The sequence below is a fragment of the Eptatretus burgeri genome, chromosome 2 (genome assembly GCF_056783735.1).
Source record: "Eptatretus burgeri isolate ZD-2024b chromosome 2, Ebu_testis_v1, whole genome shotgun sequence".
NCBI classification, from domain to species: Eukaryota; Metazoa; Chordata; class Myxini; order Myxiniformes; family Myxinidae; genus Eptatretus; species Eptatretus burgeri.
The window spans coordinates 45,296,629-45,318,643 of record NC_140962.1 but is presented as its reverse complement, the minus strand read 5'-3'; the positions used below and the strand labels follow the sequence as shown (position 1 = coordinate 45,318,643).

At 42.3% G+C, this 22,015-nt stretch overlaps 1 protein-coding gene across 7 annotated transcripts in view; it reads left to right on the top strand.

Moving 5' to 3' along the window:
* The window catches only part of LOC147031953 (RNA-binding protein FXR1-like), a 164,470-nt gene extending 147,268 nt beyond the window's left edge, over positions 1 to 17,202 (top strand). For all 7 annotated transcript variants that reach the window (XM_085869202.1, XM_085869201.1, XM_085869199.1 and 4 more), the window contains one exon: positions 13,873 to 17,202. In XM_085869202.1, coding sequence (XP_085725328.1) covers positions 13,873 to 14,055 — 183 coding nt within the window. In that variant the 3' untranslated portion in view covers positions 14,056 to 17,202. The remainder of the gene's footprint in view (positions 1 to 13,872) is intronic.
* The last annotated feature ends 4,813 nt before the right edge of the window (positions 17,203 to 22,015 follow it).

The following is a 22,015-nucleotide window of genomic DNA, read 5'->3' as shown; positions in this document are numbered from 1 at the left end:
ACCTTAACTATCTTGAGACTTTTAGCAACGGACTCACGGAAACTAACAATCGTAGCACAGCCATCTACCCGAACAACGATAACATCCTTACTCATGCAGTCAGTCAGCTTGCTAAACATGTCACATCGAGAGAGCTTGCCACGTAGATCCGAGTGCAGGGAATGCAGTTCAACACTATTTCATATTCTGGACCTATCTTGGTTCATGTACTCGATGACTTCCTTCAGAGCATTTTCATCTGCACTACCAGTTGGCAAATCAGCATATGTGGGGACTTTCGTGAAACTGTTACAGCAGCGGACGTGGTACTTGCACTCAGCAGAAGGTAGATCAGAAACAAAAGCAAGGTGCAACTTGACCCTTCTAGCAACATCATCATGACGCTGCTCAGCAACATCAAGGAGCATATCTTTCATAGTTGGGAGTGGGTTACGTTCTGTGTCAAAACGTTCTTCGGTCATACACTCACGAACGCGGTCCCATCTTTCTGGGTGTCTATCATCAATGGGTAAACATTCCTTGTTACAAAACATACAATCATGTTTGTACTCAAACACACCTTTGTCAGCTACTTTAGTATGAGACCTTGTAGTTGTGCTTACACCCTCATCTTCAGCCTTTCTTTTCTGTGACTTTCTCACTCTCTCAATTTTCTCTTTTGATGTACAAGTACAGTAGCAACCTTTGTGGCAGGCTATGCTTGCCGCATCTCCACCAACATCAATAATGCTCTGTAGCTTAGCCTGCAGGTCCCCATCTCCACGGGATCTAGCGCACGAGATGAGCTTCTTGATCCCGATCTCAGTGAATTTTGTTTCTTCTCCACCTCCGTGACACACCGGGCGAAGACACCTTGAGTCAGCCATCATACATTTCTCTGAAAAGAAGAGGTGAGATTAGAATCAACGGGATCGTTCATCAACTATCGAGTAGGAGTGATCTGCAGTTGATGCAGGGGTCAAAAAGTTTTAAACCCCTCAATAGTCCAAAAATGACATTGAACTTGACCTTTTGACCCTGAATTTGACCCCGAACCACACAACTGACCTCAGTTTTAAACCACACAACTCACCTTAAAATTATATGGGAAAAAATGTATCACGTGATTGTAGGTTGATTGGTTGAAAAGTTATTTTCCACCTCTGTCCGCTGTGGCCATCTTGGATGTATGCAAATTATCAGAGTTCCCCAAGGTTGCCACTCCAGCAACCAAGCTAAATTTTTTTCTGTAGACCCATGCGAGTACGAAACCATCAAAAAACAATACACTTCTCGCAACAACAAGGTACTCAACCTGGCAACTGGACTATTAGGTTTTTCAATCACTGTAAGGATGAGAAAGTTTGAAGGTTTAAGGCAATTAAGCAGCCAATGTAAGAACACTAATTACGAAAAGACAAAGACACTCCCTCTGAATACCAACACATATGAGTGTTTTAGCAATGAGGTTTGATGCAGTTTTTTTTTTTCTCTTCTTAAAATTCGTGAAAAGAACTTATTTTTATCACCTTCAATGACTAAGATGTTTTTTATTGTCATTTGGGCCTCACAGGATAGTGGAGAGGAAGCACATTTACCTTTGAGGTGTAGTCTGAATTTAAGCCTTAGTCCGACTATAAACTCTGTTGATGCTACGCAGGAAGGGTTTCGTTTTCATTTCATCAGTGCCAACAACACCACACAGTGTGCCGTCTCTCGGATTGATGTTCAGCTGGAAACCTGTCTGCTTGCATTGGTTAGTGGATATTAAAGATCCGACGGTGCCTCTTGCCAAGAGTCGGCGAGTTATAACCACTACCCTGAACATAATCGCAAATTCCTGCCACCTTTAGTCATTTCGGTATTTTAGAGCCAAAACATAACTTCTAATGGCACAAAGAAGCTCACTTTCACTTGGGGGGTGGGGGGGGGGGATGTGCGAAACTGGCTGGAAGAGACCCAGAAAATACTGGTTTGTCCTGAGTTTTCAGAAAGCAAAACCATTCCGTCCTAGTTTGGGGAAAAATACTTGACCCCCCCTTAACAGGGTAACATACAGTAGACTAGGTCGAGTCTTGTTCATGTGAACAGGATGACACTTATTCCTCAAAAATAAAACCAGATAATAAGAAGTAGCCCTGTGGGGGATTGAACCAATCAACAACACAAGAAAAACCAATCAACAACACAAGAAAAACCAATCAACAACACAAGAAAAACCAATCAACAACACAAGAAAAACCAATCAACAACACAAGAAAAACCAAACAACAACAAGGAAAACCAAACAACAACACAAGAAAAACTTGACACATATGACCACCGATCCATGAGCCCTGAGGAATAAAACATTCACACACATGATGGCATAGGTAGCCTGGTGTTGGCGTAGTGGTTCGGGTAGTGGCTTGGGATCCAAAAGGTCCTGAGTTCAAACCCCGTTGGCCACTTGAATGAATACACACCAGGAGGTTGACTCAGCCTGTCATCCTTCCGAGGTCGGCGAAGTGAGTACCAGTGTACTGGGCCCGGTGTATGCCCCGGCTAAAATAGGTGTACCATATCCCTGTGTCGAAAGAGGTGACCAGAGTTGTCAGGAAGGGCATCCGGTGTAAAACCTGTGCCAAATCATTATGCGGATCATAACGGATGATCCGCTGTGGCAACCCCTAACGGGAGCAGCCGAAAGAAGAAGAAGAAGAAGAACACACATGATGGCATAGGTCACATGATTTGGTAGCCATATTGGATTTACCATAAAACCTATAAAAATCTTCTCTGGAATGGCTGGACAGATCCAGGGAAAACCACAATCTGATATAGTAGTCTGCATGGGGAATACATATTTTAAATTTAAACCCAATCAGACACAAGGTCAAGCATCCAGAATATTTATTTATTTATTTATTTATTTATTTATTTATTTATTTTAAATCTAGGTTCTTTTTGATTTTTTTTTTTTGATTTTTATATTTTTTTAAATTAGTCTCACTTGGCTGTGGCTGGATGGGTTTGAGGGTAGAGGAGTAACAGCTTTTTGCTTGTTCGGGTTCCTTCTGACTCCTCCAATGCAGGACTACCTGTTTGGTCTTCCATTTGATTTGAATTGAATTAATTTTAATCCCATTCCAAATTCATTTGAATGATAATGAAAAACGTCATGGGTCAGGGTCAGGTGTCCCATCAAAACAGGACGTCTTCGTATCCAGTCATCATTGCCAGCAGTTATCAAGTGGCAGTTATAATTAAGTATTTTTTAATTACGTAACATGACATTACACAAAACGACACAACCAAACAACAAGTGAGGGTCTGCAATCTCTGATTGCTCTTTTTCTTGTCATTTTGGTTAAATACCATGAGAGACTTCTCATTAGTTTTATGTTTCATGCAATTGTATCTGATGGGTTTTTGAGATTGATACCATCTGTCTGAAGTATTAATTTTTCTTTTTTGGTCCAGTGGCTCCCACTTCACCACATATTCTCTGTTTCAGAAAAAAATGTGTCAGTGTATGTAATTCAAAAGCACCTGAAAGACCAGATGCCCAAGAAATGCAATCAATGCTTCTTATTAGGTCATCTCTATCATCTCAGTCGAGATGACCTAATACTAACAGTCTCGAAGTCTGTCCGTACGTCTGTCCACAATCAAACCGAGTGGAGACAAATAACCAATAGTGGAATGAATAGAGGTCGATGAGACATGCACAACGATATAACTTTCAAGGTTGTCCAAGGTCGAGGTCAACGTCACGAGGCTGTCAAAGTTGCGAAAATCGTCGATTTCAAATCGTATCTCCTTGACCTCCCTCATTTATCAACAGAGATCAAATGTTATTAATGATTTAGATACTACGGACTATTATTGAGAACAACACGAGCCACTTTTTTGAAATTTGCTCTCGTTCCGATTTTATAGCCCTTCAAACTTCGTTCTGATTCCCCGTATGGGCCGTTCATAAAGTACATACAAAAATAAAAGTATTAACTTAAGAACCGGAACTCTCCGAGACAAATATTACATTTGAAGCTTTTGTCAGATTTCACTAAAACAATGGAACACAAGTTTACTTACTTATGCTTACTTCATTTATGACATTAACATTGTCTTTAATATCAATTTGTACTTTTATTTTCATAAATGACGTGCTGTGATATTAAAAGAAAAAGGTAAATTACACCGCTAGGGACTGCATCGTCATGACTTACAAACATCGGTTCATAAGGAACTGCTGGCTTTGCAAGTGATTAGCGATGTCTGATGGGGGTGGGTGGGTGGTCACGAGCCTGCATACAGAGGGGGGTGGGTGGTTTTGAAACCCGGAAGTAGAGCGTACGTACTTTATGAACGGCCCCTATTCCAGTCTGGCACAGAGTTACTTTCGACCTCTGGCAGAGATGACCGGCACTCCTGCTCGGGGGTATTTTTTTTCAACATACTAGTACTGTCTAAGCAAAACTATTCCCTTAGTAGTTTATCCTCGTATTTTTGAAAACTTCAAGAGTTGGCATTTTTGGCCTGTTGTAAGTATCTCAAGCCAATAACTTTTTCAATGCCTTAGCTACTCATGTCGACAGACAAAAGTTGTTGCTTTATACGAAGTGCCGCTCTTATCTGTGCAATGCTGTCTAATCATGGCTATTATTGGACTTCTCTCTGCACAATTTGGCAGCAGTTAGGGCACAATCTATAAGAAGAAACAAAGCGCACTGTGTCCATCATACAGGTGAAAGTTGAGGTTAGGTTTGCCTGGGAAAAATAAGTTGATCATTTTGTCCTGCCTGGAAGTAATTGTTGATGAGTTCTCAGATCCCTTAGTAGAATCCCCTGAAAAGTGTCGTACCTCGCAGCCCGTAGCTAATCGGTGATTCCTGAGTATGGCTTGCATCAGATTCAAGTTGGATGTTGTATCTGTTTTGCTCAGGAGGATTGAGTCCTCTTTTGCTCCAATGAAGGGTAAAGCCCGAAAGGTCAGCGCCCAGTGATCCTTCATGATGGATAACTCAACAGTTTTATTCTCTCGTTTTTCGCTCGCCTGTTCAAAGAACAGAGAGCTATAGCGATACCCCTGGCGTGAGCGTGAAAAATGTTAATTTTTTTTTGTATTACGGAAAAACTCCTTGATGGATTTCGCTGAAACTTGGTGGGGGGTTAGGTATGGCCCAAGGATCATGCCATTAGATTTTGGACTTGGTCCCCCCCCCCGAAAAAATTGTTAGAGAAAAAATTTTTGGGGGGGGAATTTCTACATGTTTTAAGTGATTTCCACCCCCCCCCCCAAAAAAAAATTTAGAGAAAAAAAACTATTGCAACTTTTTTTTCAACAAAATTTCGATTTCTTTTTTTTGCATTTCTACATGTTTTAAGTAATTTCCAACCCCCCCCCCCCAAAAAAAAAATGTTGGAGAAAAGAACTATAACTGTCAGCACTGTTGACATCATATTTAATGAATAAGATATGAGGTTCACTTGAGTGACCCAGCAGTATTGGCGGCAGAGGTTTTGCACTCTCCCGAGTGCTCCCCCTCTAGTTTCCTTTCTAATGTTGTTATCTACCACACTTTTTTTATCGCCTGATATATATATATATATATATATATATATATATATATATATATATATATATATATATATATATATATATATATATATATATATATATATATATATATATATATATATATATATATATATATATATATATATATATATATCGGGGCGTATTATGTGATACCGGTCGTCTGTCTGTCTCCGTCCGTTCCTGTCCGCACTCTAACTCCCAAAGTTTTCAACTTTCACGTTTCATATTTGGTACATAGGTACAGACTGTGAAGCCGTTGTGTCACGACATACCTTCGTCATCTAAAGTGGTTGCCATGGCAACTGGAATGCTGTTTTCCATCTGTTCCTGTCCGCACTCTAACTCCCAAAGTTTTCAACTTTCACGTTTCATATTTGGTACATAGGTACAGACTGTGGAGACGGTGTGTAGCGACATAGGTTCGTCATCTAAAGTGGTTGCCATGGCAACCAGGATGCTGTTTTCCATGTAGTAGCACAATTCTGTATATACATTCTTGTTAGGGCGTATATTGTGCTCACTTGCGCTATTGTTACTGATTACAATATACAAATACATATATTGCTTTATAATTATACTTCACTGCAATGCTTTATAAAAAATATTAATTATTAGACTCGACTTTTAAAAACGATAAATGTATAAACAGGCGAGCATTAGGTGGCTTTGACACCAACTCTGGTTATCCTCTTGTACCGCCAATGCAAACCACGAGTTTTGTGCTGAAGTTAGCGACTGCATTTTTATTTTGACCATATTTTGAGCTAGATTTTATTTTGGAAGACTACATTCAGCTTGCATGACATGGCCAGAATATGAAAACTGTTCAGTTTTCTCCATCTTCTGAGGGAGAGATGTGGGATGACCTTTAAGACCCCCTTGCATGGCACGGGATTTGTATCTGCCCATGATGTACTGGAGCTGTACGATGCAGTGCAAATCAAAAGTAAATCTCAGTCCCAGTAGTAAATATTTGGATTTTGCTGAGTGCTCCTGTTGAATTCATTGAAAACATTTTGTTATGGTACCGGAGTCCAATCCTGCCATGTTTTTTTCTTTGTGAAAGCTGGCAAGCACAACACTCCAAATGGGGGATATAGTCCAGCAGCCATTTCTCATATGAGGCCAAATAAGGAAATTCGTTCAACACCCCCAACAGAAAAGGTTTGACTTGACAGGGTGGTAGAATAGACCCTATAGAACACCACCAGGTAGTATGTGGTTTCAAATTGTGGTATCATTAAAATTCTACAGGCCATTATACATACCAAGGGTACTTACCAAGAGGGTCACTGTGGGCTAGCAAAATTTAGGGGGAGGGGTAACGTAAACGTGAATATCTGTCTGGACTCACCCAATTTTCAATGTTGAGGTATCATTGGCTTCCTATTATAATTCTCTATCAGAGTATGTACAGTTATTTGAAAATGGCCTTTGCCATGGCATCACCGAAGCTAAAATATCACACGAATTCAAACTTTCTGACATTTTTAATTGTGTTCTCATATGAAGGTGAACGGTGTTTCTCAATTACTACTGGTACGTATACATTTTGGAAATCAAACGCTAAAGAAAGTATTGTTCTGCAGAAATTCATATACATACAGAGGCACGCACACAGAAAACTGCAACTGTTATTTTTAGCGTTCGTCTTTTACTAGTGTATAGCAACACGGAAGCACATGCATCAGAGCCGAGCATAATAGTTGTCTTTGGCAACACGGAAGTACATTAGTGAAAGCCGAGTATAATAGTTGTCTCTGGCAGCACGGAAGCTACTCCTTCATCATAGTGGATGATAATAGTTATCATGGTCGACACTGGGAGCTGTGCATGACAACACAGAAGCACATTAGTGAGAGCAAATCGTAATAGTTGTGCATGGCTGCACGGAAGCACATTCGTCGGAGCGGTTTGTAATATTTGTGTCTGGCAACAAGGAATCACATTCGCCATGGAAGCATGAAGATGTCATCTGTTGTAACTTTTAGTCAGCGTCTTCTTCTCCACTGGATTCAAAGATTGTTCTTGGATTTTCACAAGTTTCTTCGGCCATACGTGCACATGCTTCTGTGCATGGCATGTGGTTGGTTCTGCATGTGCAGTCGGCTCGGCGACATAGAGACTTCTTGCAGTGACAGACGGTCAGCTCCGGAAGACCCCGTGGTGCTGGATCTTTGGTCATGAGCACAGGCTGCAGGGCACCATCCTGAATTTTCCAGCCATGTCCAGCTGCTGATGGAAGGCTCTGTGTAGGCTCCAATGCTCTCTTCCAAACATAGGCCTGGTAATTTCCTCGCTTCATATGTTGCTGTAAGCTGTCGAATGTAGGGGGGAGATTTTCATCTCTTTGTCCCTTTTGACAGAACTGCCAGTATCTCACATTGTTCACTTTCCTCCCAGCCCCCTTGGTTGTTGAGTACATTGCACATATGAAGGCTTCGCATGCTTCTTGAAGTGCTGTTGCTGAGCTCGGGTTCTTCTCCAAGCTGTCCCAGACTGGTCTGATGCTCTTTACTGTCAAGTAAGACATTGAAACCCTTTTTCTTGCCGAGTCCTGAGAGTGCACTGTTTGAATCGCACCCAGTGAGTGTGTGGGAGCCGAGTAAAGCATTACACAGCTCAGGTCCTAGTTTGTGTGCCAAGCTGTGGATAGGAATATACCTAGCTTTATCCTTGATTCCAGTCCGAAACCACAGCTCCCGACACTGGAGTTTTCTGTAGTGTGTGGTGCAGAGGACAGCCACATCTGTGTCAGGTGATTGAATCACAATCCTGTTGTGATAATGAGAGGCATGTTTTGCATGTAGCAATATTCGTGTGTCTGCCTCTTCATGATCTGACTTGAGGGGAACCAGTTCTTCGCAGTGCCCTCTGATGACTAGCACAGACTTCTGCGGGTTCTTGAAACCACTACCGATGACTAGGTGTTGACCATCAAGCAGAGTGTCTACCCCCATGTGGCACCATGTGTCTGCCAAGAAGGCACACAAGTTGACTTTGTGATAGCGTTGTGATAGTATGATAGCTTTGTCATACGAAGCCAATGATACCTCAATATTGAAAATTGGTTGAGTCTCGACAAAGATATTCACGTTTACGTTACCCCTCCCTCTAAATTTTGCGAGCCCACAGTGACCCTCTTGGTAAGTACCCTTGGTATGTATAATGGCCTGTAGAATTTTAATGATACCACAATTTGAAACCACATACTACCTGGAGGTGTTCTATCGGGTCTATTCTACCACTCTATCAAGTCAAACCTTTTCTGTAGGGAGTGTTGAATGATTTCATTTTTTTCAGGTCCTTGCTCCTGGACTAATGAGAACTAACTCCTTTCACCGTATTATCGGCATTGACCTTCATTATTCTTAAACTTCAACGAAGTACAGAAATCCTGAAACTACTTCTGCCGAGAGGTGCAGTTCTTCTGACCGAATTGATAGGCTGCGACTCCAATTCAACCATTTTCTCCATATTTTCCCTTTTTGCTCACCTTTCCAAGTCAGAATGGACATTGGGATGGTCTTCTTGGAATTGAAAACTGGAAACTGACCAACCAAGCATTATCAAACCCAAGCAATATTTCAAAATTGGATCTCATGTAATAATTGCCAGAAAATGTAGCTTATTGGCTCCCTTATTGTGCAGCTGCCTCACACATATTCACGAAGGAATTAGTTGGGGGTTGAAGTTTATGTTATGACCTTACATCACACATTGGAATAAAACTTTTGGCATCAGCATGCAGTCACTTGTGGTTGTCCTGATACTAGTTTGTAATAGTTATCATACGACTGATTGCACTAAGTCACCGATTTATGTCGAGTCTATTTGCGTCGTTTCGATAGAACATTGCTACCACATTATGGGACAGTAGTCTATTTAAGTCTCGCTAGTCCGACACAACATTGTTCAAAATTTTGAAGAACGGTGTACTTCCGTTCATCTGACACCCGGGGTGCGTATCTTTGCAAATAAACGATGGAATTAATTTTGTGAACCCCCCTCCCCATCCTTTTTTAAGACAAGATATGGAGCTTCTGTTTGGCAGTCCCAGAAATATTGAAATCTCATGTATGATGAAGGATGAAAATGAATCCAACAACCAGGAAGCGTGTGAACTTTACCATGTACAGTATATATTTTCTGATAGCAAATATCACCTGTTGCTTCACTGACGGGAATACTAAAGGGGGGAGGGAGAAGGAGCGGGGTGGGGGAGAGAGAGCAGGGAGGGAGGGGGAGCAAAGAGGGGTGGGGAAGAGAAAACTGTGTGAGGTGAGAGAGGAAGGGAAGGGAGACATGCGGTGGAGCGTTAATTACTGCCCGGAAATGTCCAGACAGAGCGGGAGAGAGAGAGAGAGAGAGGTGTGGGCGGAAGGTGCTGCACTGTGTGTGTGTGTGTGTGTGTGTGTGTGTGTGTGTGTGTGTGTGTGTGTGTGTGTGTGTGTGTGTGTGTGTGTGTGTGTGTGTGTGTGTGTGTGTTATATATTTATTTATACAGTAATCCCCCGTTTCTCGCGGGGGTTACGTTCCAAACCTCCCTGCGCTAAGTGAAAATCCGCGATGAATGGACGCCTCCCCAAAAAATTGACTCGTCTGGTCTGGTCGGTTTGGGAGTGATCGGGTTTGAAGTGCTTGAGATCGACTCGTCTGGTCTGGTCGGTTTGCCAGTGGTTGGGTTTGAGGTGCCGGAGATTGACTCGTCTGGTCTGGTCGGTTTGGCAGTGATTGGGTTTGAGGTGCTGGAGATCGACTCGTCTGGTCTGGTCGGTTTGGTAGTGATTGAGTTTGAGGTGCCGGAGATCGACTCGTCTGGTCTGGTCGGTTTTGAGGTGCTGGGTACGAGCAGTGCTCGTCCAACGGTGGCAAACTTTTTCCTTCCCGAAGCATATATCGAGCAGCTTAACCTTCTCCTTGAGCGTCCTAGGACCTTCCTCTGGTGCTTCAGTTCCTTGCCAGAAGCCTTAGAAGGTGCAGGGCGTTTGGGTGGCATCGTGGGGCTTGGAGAAAAAACGTAGAAAATATTCGAAGTTCACAAGCGAAACTTTGTCTCGTGCGTTGTGTGACTGGTCGAGCACCACGCGTTATAATTTATTGCTTAAATAATTGATATTTTATATATTATCACCGCGATGTACCGGGGGAATCCGCAGAAAAAAATAGTTACGTTCCAAGGGAAAACCCGCGATGAACCGGGGGCGTGATCAGTGAACCGCGATAAAGCGGGGGTTGACTGTATATCGATACATATTTTTATTTATCTTTAAATATATACATTTATTTATATATATTTATATAGATATATTTTTACTTATTATCCTGCCCCCCAGAAGGAGGGAGTGGGATATTGTAATTTATATATATTATATTGTAGAGAGATATGCTACACACACACACACACACACACACACACACACACACACACACACACACACACACACACACACACACACACACACACACTTGGCTGGTATCGGCAACAACCCAGAAACCATGAGTAGCTTTCAACGAAAAGTAACGTTGCATTTATATAGACGTTTCAGGGATATGTTCACAAACATTAATCTTTATAAACAGCTGCGTGTGATGGGTGGGAAAAAAATTTTGCTCGGTAATTTAGAAAACATGTTGATGCGGAAAACAGCTTGGAAATCGGGTGTTATTTCGGAACAACTTGTTCAGGGCGACGGAGCACGAACCACTCCTCGCCAAGGGTGACGGAGCACGAACCACTCCTCGCCCACGGCGACTGAGCACGAACCACTCACTCTGAAAGACGCGGTGGGCAAAAGCGTCCACAGCGAGTGAACCATTCGCTCTGAATGACAGCGCGGTCCCGCTATTGACTGCAAGGCGTTCGGTAAGTGGCTGAAGCACTCATGCAAGCACTCCAATTAAATGGTTGATAAGGAATGGCTGGCCAGGCTTTCGCTGCATATCATATTGGATCCCTTTAACTTTAAAGCTGGTCTTCACTGTGCACACAGCAGTTGATGAAATAAAATTAATTTGTTCAAATAATGACTTTATCCACAAAAGAGTTGTAGCTTAATGCAGAACCACCCTGGAGACATCGCAAAGTTCAATCGCCTATGAAATAAACATTGCAGATAATCCGCTATCTTGCCTGCTTGTCTGTGCACGCATTACATGGTGCATCAGTTCGGGGTCTGCGCAAACGTTATAACTTTTTTTTTTTAAACGTCCGTTTTTTTTTATTTGTTTTTTTTTAACCAGATTTGCTTTGATTCCCTATAGAGCACCTCGTGAAACCTCAGAAAATATAGACACAGATCTGGCAGACGCGATGGATAGGCAGTCCCTTTGGGGGACAGGGTGTGAGGTCAAGCAGTGAATGCATTAAATCATATAACTCGATGAAGCTGGTTAATTTTGTTACATTCTTAAATTTTTTTGTTCATTCAATATAATTCTCCAAACAGTAGAAAAAAAATGAGTTTCATGTTTTGGAAATTTCACATTTTCTTGTGTATGTATGGAGGAGGGAACATAGCTTTGCTTGCTTAAAGTAAATAGAACTTGTTATTTCTTAAAGTAAATAGGACTGAGTTAAAAGACTCGTTATTTCTTTAAATTACCAGATTTCACAACAGATTTAGACACTTATTTGGTCCGGACGATATCCGATCCTCAAAACCGAAATAATATTTCGATGAAATATTTTAATTAGTTCGTGAGAGTAGATTGTGGAAAATTGTCTCGTATAATGCATGAAATTGCTCCAAGCTCCTAATTCGAAAACTATCGCACTTACAAAAGCGATGTAAAACAGAGATTCATCGCGATGTGAACAGAGATTCATAGCGATGATGAATAGACATTCGATAATATGATTGAGAAAAGTGGAAAAAAAAAAAATAAACTTTATCGTTAAGAAATCGTTGCGGCCTGTTCCAAGGCAAGGCATGGTTGAACAGGCCAAAAATACATGGCGGCTTCAGACACCCGCCAAGTTACGCAGGAAACGCTTTAAAACCCCAGACAGCGAGGTGGCCGAGGATCGCCTGATGAAGAATATAATTAAATAAGGCCGTTAATTATCTTCAAAAGGGGTGTTTTAATTAACCCAAACACCCAATTTTCACTCTTGTACTTCCTTGGTATGTATGCATGCAACGTTTCAGGCTTCTAGGTTTTATAGTTTTGGAGTAATGTTGGAGACACGCTGACACACACGCAGACATTTATTAGTATAAATGCTCACATGTTGCATTTCTGGGCACCGTCATTTTGTCTGAAAATCTGTGTTCCTCCGACCTCAAAGTGTGATCGGCAATTTTGATTGGTCGAGACGGTGTACAATTTTGCCAAAGTACAACTCAAGTCGAGGTTTTTGGAAGTGCAAACAAGCCAATTTGTTCTACGCTGTTAAAATATGTAATTCAATTTAAATAACGTAAAAGTTTCTGAAGACTGTAGAAAAACCCCCCAAAAACAATGAATCGTACGCTGACTGCCGTTGATGCATTTGGGATACTCCGCCTTTCATACCACCTTATTGACACGTTAAATTAGTTATTCGGTGCCTGTTGTTTGTGTTCTTCACGATGTCCCTAAAACAGTAAGCTTCCTTTTTTGGAATGGTTTCAATGTTTTGTTTTGTATTTTTTTTTTGTTCCTGCAAGACAGCCAGACAGACTGAAGCAATTGCTGTACCCCACTGTGCGCATGCACGCTTGGGACTAGACGTCATATAATTTTGCCAAATTCAGAACTAACGTACTGCTAAACTGCAGGTTTTGGAAGTGGCAAGAAGCCATTTCATGTTCTGCAGTGTTCAAAATATTAAATTAAATTGAAAAAAATTAATTAGTTCTCAATCATAGATTGACAGACGGACACACAGACAGAGTGAACCAGTTGCTTTCCCTGGCTTTGCACTCTGTGCACAAGGTCATAATAATTGCCAATTCTCTCCCTCAAAACCAGACATCATAGAAGTGGGGGGAATATCATGCTAAATATTACACTGTTTGGGTGTTTGTGTATGCACTTGTGAACTGCTGAACAGAATGAGTTGAAAACTGTTGGTTGAACTCGTGAGTTTCACCGGAAGGTTGTGGGATTTACAAAAATAAAAATTCATAGTCTCAGGGATGCATGATGGGGCCAGGGGGAGCACCCCATGTGTCTCCATGTTAATGTCCCGTATCGCGCCACCTTGTGGAAGCCGGTGTTCCCAAGTCATAAATTATAAAAGTGCTGGAATAAACCCGTCCGTAAGGACTGGCTGCTCATCACTGCAGACATGCCATGTCATTACCACCGATGTCTCTTTGCAGGCTCAGCAAGAACCAGCCCCTGCTAACACAAAGCTACCCAATGGACCTGCCGCCAGCTCCGAGCCACCAAGTAAACCACAGAGAGGTGGACGAGAGCGTGGTGGAAAGAAAAGTGTTGCATCCTCCCAGCCAGTGCCTACCCAGGGCAATGACAAAACAGGGCAACCTAATGGTCCATGCTGAACCCATTGGTTGTCGACTCAGTCATGCAATGGTTGGCGAGAAGCTTGCATCAAGAAGCTCTAGCATGATGTTTATATGATTTTTTTTTTCTGTCTTCGCTGAATACGATGTTTCCCTGGAATGGGTTTCTGTGTCTTGAGTTGCTCATGGCAGAAGTAAAGGGTGTGAAAAAGTAGTTGAAGGATAAAGTTATACTCATTTAATCTTTGCCTATGTCTGCAAAACTCTCCTGTGTTGCATTGACGTTCTCTGGCTGAAAGTGCTGCTTGTTTTGTCACCAGATGTACATAAAAAATAAACTGGTGAGGATTTGACGGTCGAAATGACAAACAGCAGGTTTGGCAGAGAAATCCCTTTGATTCTGTTTATTGCATGCAATGAAATTGTATTTCTTAATTTTGGGAAGCTTGTGTAGTGTTTCGATCTTGATTTAACCTTTAGCCATTTGCCTTTCTGTTATCTTGCTTGCACAACCCCTGTCTGTCATATGGATGCTCGCTTAACATACCCCATCCGTCTGCGTACGAATCCTCACTTGGTGGCTCCAGCCTGGATGCATGCATGGTCACCCTCTGTTTGTCCTCCTGGAAACGCTTGCTTTGTGACCGCTTGTTTGGTGGTCCCTTGCTTGGTAATCACTTGCTTGGCAGTGCCCCACTTGAGAACCATCACTTGGTGGCACCTGCTTCTCCAGTGGTAACCTTCGCTTGGCGGCACCTGGTTGTCCCAGTGGTAACCGTCACTCGTCAGAGGTGTACACCCTGTTTCTTTATATTGGAACCTTTGTGCCCTTGCCCTTTTCAGCCTCTTGGTGCCTGTTTTAGTTTTATTCCTGGATGAATTTAATCCGGAACCAAAATATAACTCACCAACAACAGTCTCCCACCACCAAAGAATGTCAAAGGTAACTTAGGGGACTTTAAGGGTTGTACTGAAGTGCAACGAGGTAGGACATCCGCAAACGATTCTATTTTGCTGTTTTCAGACGTCTGCAGTGTCAAACGGACACTTCTGCGTTTCACAGTAACCTGTGCCTTTTCTATGTTGCCTGCCCTGATGGCAATGAGTTTAACTGCGTTTGGGAGGAGCTTTTTCTGGAATTTTGGTCACTGGAGAAAGGTTTTTTTGGGGTGCAAAGCTATAGGTGATAGCTGTTAAACGGGGTGAGGCTCAGCTGGGTTTTTGAAGGTATTTCTTTTTTTTTAATTGCTTGTTTGTATTGTAGCGATAGCACAAGTGTACATTTCGGTCCAGGGTGCATGAAAACCTAACAAGTGATGGTGTTTGAGAGTGTGATTGGGGTTGTCAATTTTAATTTTCCTTTTGTTTGTAAAAATCCCACACTGAAATGGTCAACGGCTTCTCCGTTTTCATTTTGACATGCACTCAAGTAATTTATGATGCTGGTTGTCAGATGAACTCCGGGAGACTGTCACTTACATATTATGCTTCTTAACAGCCCTCCCTGGTGAGTTGCTTTGTGTTTCGTCTTGTTTTTTTTTTTAACTTTCGTACCATAGCTCACCCTCCAACATGTCCAGGACGTCTTTCATTGGTGTGAACTATTCACAACCACGAGCTTCATCTGTGACTGCTTGTGTTGCAGTTTCTCGGATTTACGCATTTCGGGTGTTGTCCTGCTGATGAATGTGATGGTGCATGTTTGGCAAGCCTCACCTCTACCTAAAACCAAGCCCACATGTGTGGGGCTCGTTCGTTCTGTCCTATTTCAATTTTAATTTTTTGTGGGGGGGGGCGGGGGAGAGAGGGGGTGTTCTTATGAGTTTCGGGGTCTCAACCTGTTGTACATTGTTGCTGTGTACACTGTTAAAATGTAAATGTCAGCAAAAGGGAAATGGCAACTTCTCTGTATATTATAGCCGTAGAGACTTCCAAGTATATAATTTGCATCGCATCACTGTTTTTGCTCCGTAAGTTTTATAAGGGAAGGTATGCCTTGTTCGAACCACCATCCACGTTTGAACATCATTCGTGCAAATATCACACTCCATCGTTCTGGTCAGTTTGCTCAAAGCAGGCTCATTCATCATTGGGCCAAAAGTATGTTCAGCTTTGCTCGTCAGCTGAATCGTGCTGATAAACTCTAAATCTTGAGGATTTATTATCTTGTGCTTTGTAAAAACACAGCTGACCTCTGCTATTTACAATTGCATGATGACTGTCCAAGGTTTGAATGGGGGAAGTACTTGCGACCTGAAGGGAGTCATCAGGTCGCGTACCTGTAACGTGGTAAAAATGCATCGCAGGATTTTTGCAATTGAAGCCGGCCTGCCATGCCGTACGTTAGCGCAGGGTGAGATTTGAACCACGAGACAGCTGTTTGCCAAGCAAACCCAACAGTTAGTGGAAAAAAAAATAAAAATTGTGCTCTACAAACTTTACCTGGTTTGTTTTGGCAGTGTAAGTTTCATTTACTCTTTTAGGTAGTGATTTGCAGAGGATAATTTTTACTTTTGTGTGCATTTAGTGTTTGGTAATTAAACCCCTGTTACTTAGCTGCTGCATTGCAGCTCAACCGGCCCGTTCAGCGAAACCATTCCGCACAGGTCGAGCCGACGTTGACCATGCTCCGATCGCATGTTAAGAAACGTCCGGCTCGGATGTTTTCCTTCGCAACCCGGAATCCAGAGCTTGGACTGAGTTCCGTACTTCGGTTTGTTTGTTCGTTTTTGAGTTGCTTTGCAACTTTAATATTGGAATCTTCAAACTGCATGGAATCCAGTTTAGTGCTCTTTTTGTTTTGGTTGGTCCTTGAAAAGAAGTCAAATAAGAAGCTTGTGAATAAAGTTCCGAGGTCGGAGGATTTTGAAATATGGTTTAAATAAGAAATTTTTTTTTTCATGGCATTGTTCATACTTTCCATTTCTCGAACCACTTTATAGCTACTTCGTTCCAGTGTCCTAAGAAAGCCCAAATGTCACTGGCACATTGGACATCAGGGATAAAGTCATGGATGCTATGCGGAAGATGTTGCCAATGAACCTTTCCCAGTTACATGGAACTTTGTGCTTTTCCTTTGGTTTCTTCAACCTTCGTTGCAATGCTTTCTGTTGTTTGTTTTGTTTTTGAATGTGCAATAAGGTTTTTTTTTTTTTTTGTAAACTGTAATAAAATATTTGTTATGTTTCACGGGCTTCTTTCATGACGAAGGATCGCTGACACGAACTTTGTCGAAAGTCGGGTTCTTGCAGTCTTCAAAAACATTGGAGTCGTGTCATATTGTGGGAGGATTGGGCCTTGTGTGCTCTCTTCTTTCTTGCTGGTATGTTGCCCCATCATACGAATCTTATCAGTAGTTTGGTAACGGAGGAAAAAAACAAAACAAAACGATTTTAAATACGACAGCCCCGGTTGCATAGTATGATGATCCGTACAAATCATCTGCAGCTTGGATCTCGATGACTTCGATGGTTCTGTTTTCCCTTGTGGGTTCGTCTTGCAGGGTGGGATCAGGAAAGGATGACAATTTTGTTTTGTGTTCATGCAGAATCGTTTTATTAAATCAAAGTATTTAACACAATTTGCTAATCCAGTTTTGTTTGGAAAAAGAAGTCGATTTTGAACACACTGCAAGTGGATGTCCGAGAAATTCCCACCCGCTCACTTCCTTTTCCAGTTGATTTTGTTGTGCTCGTCATTGCCACATGAAGTGCTTTGGCATTTTCAGGGGCTGATGATTGTTGATTTGAGCACACTTTTATTTGCAGACAGTACTTTGTTGCTTTCAATCGATGTATTTTTTTTTCCAGCTCCCCTGCAGCAAAAGAAAAACCATCATCTTTAAGTGGCCCACCCTAAAGAAATCTACAGTCGGGTGCAAGCAGCTTCTCTCCGAGCAAGGAACGTTCCATAGCTCACCCAACCCAAGCATCGACTCGAAACGGATGAGTTGTGTGAGTGAGGCATGCTTTTTGTCTAAGTCCATTCATCTCAATTAATTACGTACCATTGGAATGTACCTTTTGGACGACCGAGACCCCCACCGACCTCTGAGGACCCAAAATATTCTACTATCACCACGTCATGACGTTAAAAAAAAATCATTTCTATTTGGGCCAATTCTAATGAAGCATTGATGTGCTAAAATGATCGTCATGACCTGAGTTGATTGGGCTCATTATCTACAAGATAATCCATCAGAATCCCCATGTTAAGGTGTATCGAGTAATTTCATAAGTCCTTCCACCACTTCATGGCATTCTAATTACAAAATAACATTGTAACAAAGCATCTATTAATTAATAGCATTAATAACTGGAATGGTACTCGGAAGAGCACATCTCTCGATACAATGCCTGATCCAGAAGAACATGTCTCTTCCAATACATTTTTGAAATATCATGCAAAAATGTTGTTTTTGGCCCCATCTCTTAATGGTGAAGAATCACTTGAAAAATTAAATAATTCTCGGAATCCGATCTTCACCAAAATCGAATCGTTTCTTCCTTGTCACACACCCAACATGCACCACCAAGTTTCGTTCGAATCCTTCCACAACTTTTTTGCGATAGTGCTCTATGTCTGTTTAGCCTGATCTCTCAATGGTGAAGAATCACTTGATCAGATCCAGATCTTCACCAAAATCGAATCAGTTCGTCCTTGTCACACATCCATTCTGTCCCCAAAATTTCATCTGAATCCCTTCACAACTGAGATATCCTGTACACAGGCCCAATGGGGTGAAAAACAACCTCCTTCACCTTTGGTGGTGGAGGTAACAATAATTGTTGTTGTATTGTATTGTTTGTTTATTTGTATGCAGTTTGTGGTTGCTTGGCTGAATCATTTTCTGGGGAGCGGCTGTTGCTGATGTTACCAGCACGCTGATACTCATTGCGCCGACTTCGGAAGGATGGCAGGCTCAGTCAATCCGTCTGGTGTTATTTTGACGGGCTTGAACTCAAGACCCAAAGATTTTAAACCAGCCACTTTGTTTAGCCAACACCAGGCTTGTACTTGTATCATAACCAACATATAATCCCTACCCTGGCCCAAGCATGTCGAGTGAGTGAAAGGCAAACTAATGTTTAAGTTGTACAACAGGTGGGAATGCATCAAGGTCCTGAAGACAAATGAAAATTTGATTCGATGGAGGGATGGGCCCACTAGTTTCTCGAAATGGGCCACCGGAGCTGCAGCACAGTATGAATATGCTGAACTCCCAATTACAAACACAAAACATTTTGAAGTGTGCCCCGGAATCAGCACGATTATCCATGGGACCTCGGAACAGACGTTTCCATATCATTGGAAAATGATGTTATTATCCTGGAAAAGGTATGTACAAAATCACTTGGAGATAACTCACTGCACTGGGAAATGATTATCCTGGTCAATTGTACATATTCAAATGTGTAATTCGTAATCAATTATAGTTTAAAAAGAAAAAGAGGTGAGGCTTGTGGATTTGCAAAAATATAGAATGGATCAGGTTTGAACAGCAGAGAGAGAGGGGGGGTGACAACATCAGAGAAGGGGGAGGGGGATTGAGAGATAAGAGAATAAGTGGTAGGGGAGGACACATGGGGTGGACAAGATGAATACAGAAGCTCTCAGAAATGAAAAAGTGGAAATTTGGAAAGAGAGGCTTGGAAGTGGGGGGTTAATAGGGGTATATAGTGGAGCAGATAACAGCAATTTTTGAGAGGAATCGTGCAAATGATGATACAAGCATCAAATTTGGCACATTTGTTCTCCAGGGGATTCTAATCAAATCTACCTGATTGGCCATTTGGAAAAAAAAAAAACTTCAAAAAAGTCAAGATCACGAATCAATGTTGGATGCTGGCTGAAATTGGTGAATGTTTCAGAAACATCATCAAAGACGTTCCAAGTCTGCCATGCAGTTTTCTTCCCTTCACTGCGGAAGGCAGACACGACGTCACATCCAGTGAACGCATGGAAGTATGGGATCCCTCGAGCTTTCTCAGGCTCTATTGCAGAAACTACCTCATGGACTGGAATCCATCGCGCCTTGGCTCCTTGGCCAAAGGCAATCCACATGTTCTCAAGATGTAGTTCCTGTAAGGATGGCAGTACCGATATTGCTATGACTAGTACGTACGTGTCATTAGCCTTAATGATAATGGACTTGCTACCATCAGTCGTTGCATCCCTGGCGTGTACAAATATTCGAGTGTCAGCTTCTTCATGACAACATGGAGACAGCATCCAGTGACTTCCTTGTGTTGCTAATGGCATCTTCTCCTTTTGTGACAATGATTGTGCTCATCGTCTGTGCTTCACATCTTTTCCGCAAGTGAAACAGCTCAGTCTTGTTGCTGTCATCTCGAAGAAAGCTTCTCCAGTTACTTGGAGTCTTTCTGGTTCCTGTCACTCTTCTTCTGATTCCATTCCCCCTTTTCGACCTTCCCTGGGACTTCAGACTTGACTTCTTGTACACATCAAACACTATGTCCACTCTCTCGTACCTGGCACCATAGGATTCCACCTTTGGGATGATGTCTTCTTTAGCATAGTCATCAAATATCTTTGAAGTGCGTGGAGGTAGGGCATTGATAAGTGCTGAGCCATCAATGATGACTGCATCTCCCCTTGGTTCTCTGTCCGGGATGTTCACTTGCGCTTCAAGAATTTCAGCCAGTTGTGACTTCAAATTTTTTTGAAGTTATATTTTTTTCTTCAAATTTTTCAAAATTTGGATTTTCAATCGGGCAGATTTGATCAGAAAGCCCTGCAGAACAGAAATGCCAAATTTGATGCTTGTATCATAATTTGCACGATTTTTCTACTATCTACTACACTAATAAAAGATCATGAAAGGTGAGATTGAAGAGGATGTGGAAGTTGATTCCACAAGTGGGGAAAAAAAAGAGGAACAAATGAGTGGAGGTGAGCAGTGATCCTGGATTCAGGTATTTTCACCAGAAAAGGGTTGGATCATGTGAACCAGACAAACTCGGCAGGGAGAGCACGGAAAGAGCAGAGGGTGCAAGATCAGAAATGAAGTGGTAGAAGACAGACCACTGACCTGTCTGCGATGGTGAAGTGATAACCATGGACTCAGCTTCATCATGAGATTTCCAATGATCTGAAAGGTCTTGTTTTCCACAGCGTCAAGCTGAGCAAGGTGTGAGGCTGGGGAGCCAGCCCAGAGGGGAGAGCAGTACTCTATCAAGCTACGGATGAAGGCCTTGTAGATGTTTAGGAGTTGAGGTGTGCCAAGGAAGGACCTTGAACGACGGAGGATGCCCATTCGGTGGCTGGCTTTTGAATCCAAGTTTGAAATGTGATTTGCACCAAGAGATCATGGCTGATAGATCCAGGAGTTTGAGTGACTGAAAACTGTTAACTCGAATGTCGATAAAACTTTTTGAAGTATCAACTTCGACTCACCAATAAAGGTCGATGACTGTCCAGTCTGAGCAGTGTCCTATAAGCTGTTAAGCGGTTAAAGTCACAAGTTCAGTAATAAGCAAGAAATGGGCCAATTCAATATCACCAGTGGGCCAATTTGGCATCGTGTCCACAAAATATGATCCACTCAGTGCCATAAATGGCCAGTACCCATGGGAATAAGCTGCTCAACAAAAGGGGTTCGATGATAGTACTCCGACAACTTGATGAGGCTCCCTCGCTGAGAGAATCTGGTGTGCAGGATCAGTGTCAGGAAAACGAGCCACATGTCCATCCAGCCACAGCTGACGCTCATGCAGGGAACAAATCTCATTTGGAAAGAGCGAAAACTCACTGAAGATAGAGCCGTGACGTGGCATGTGGTATGCAACTGGGTGCAGAGAGAAAAGTGCTGCTGGAGGATGGAGCCACTAATGCGACACGTGGCACGCAGCTGCAAAGAGCAAGGTGCTGTGGGAGGAGAGGACCACAAACGTGGTTTAACTCCATGCTGAACTTTAGTTCAACTCCAGTGAAACTCAAGTACGAGTCATTTCCACGATGGTGTAAATAACGAGCTGCC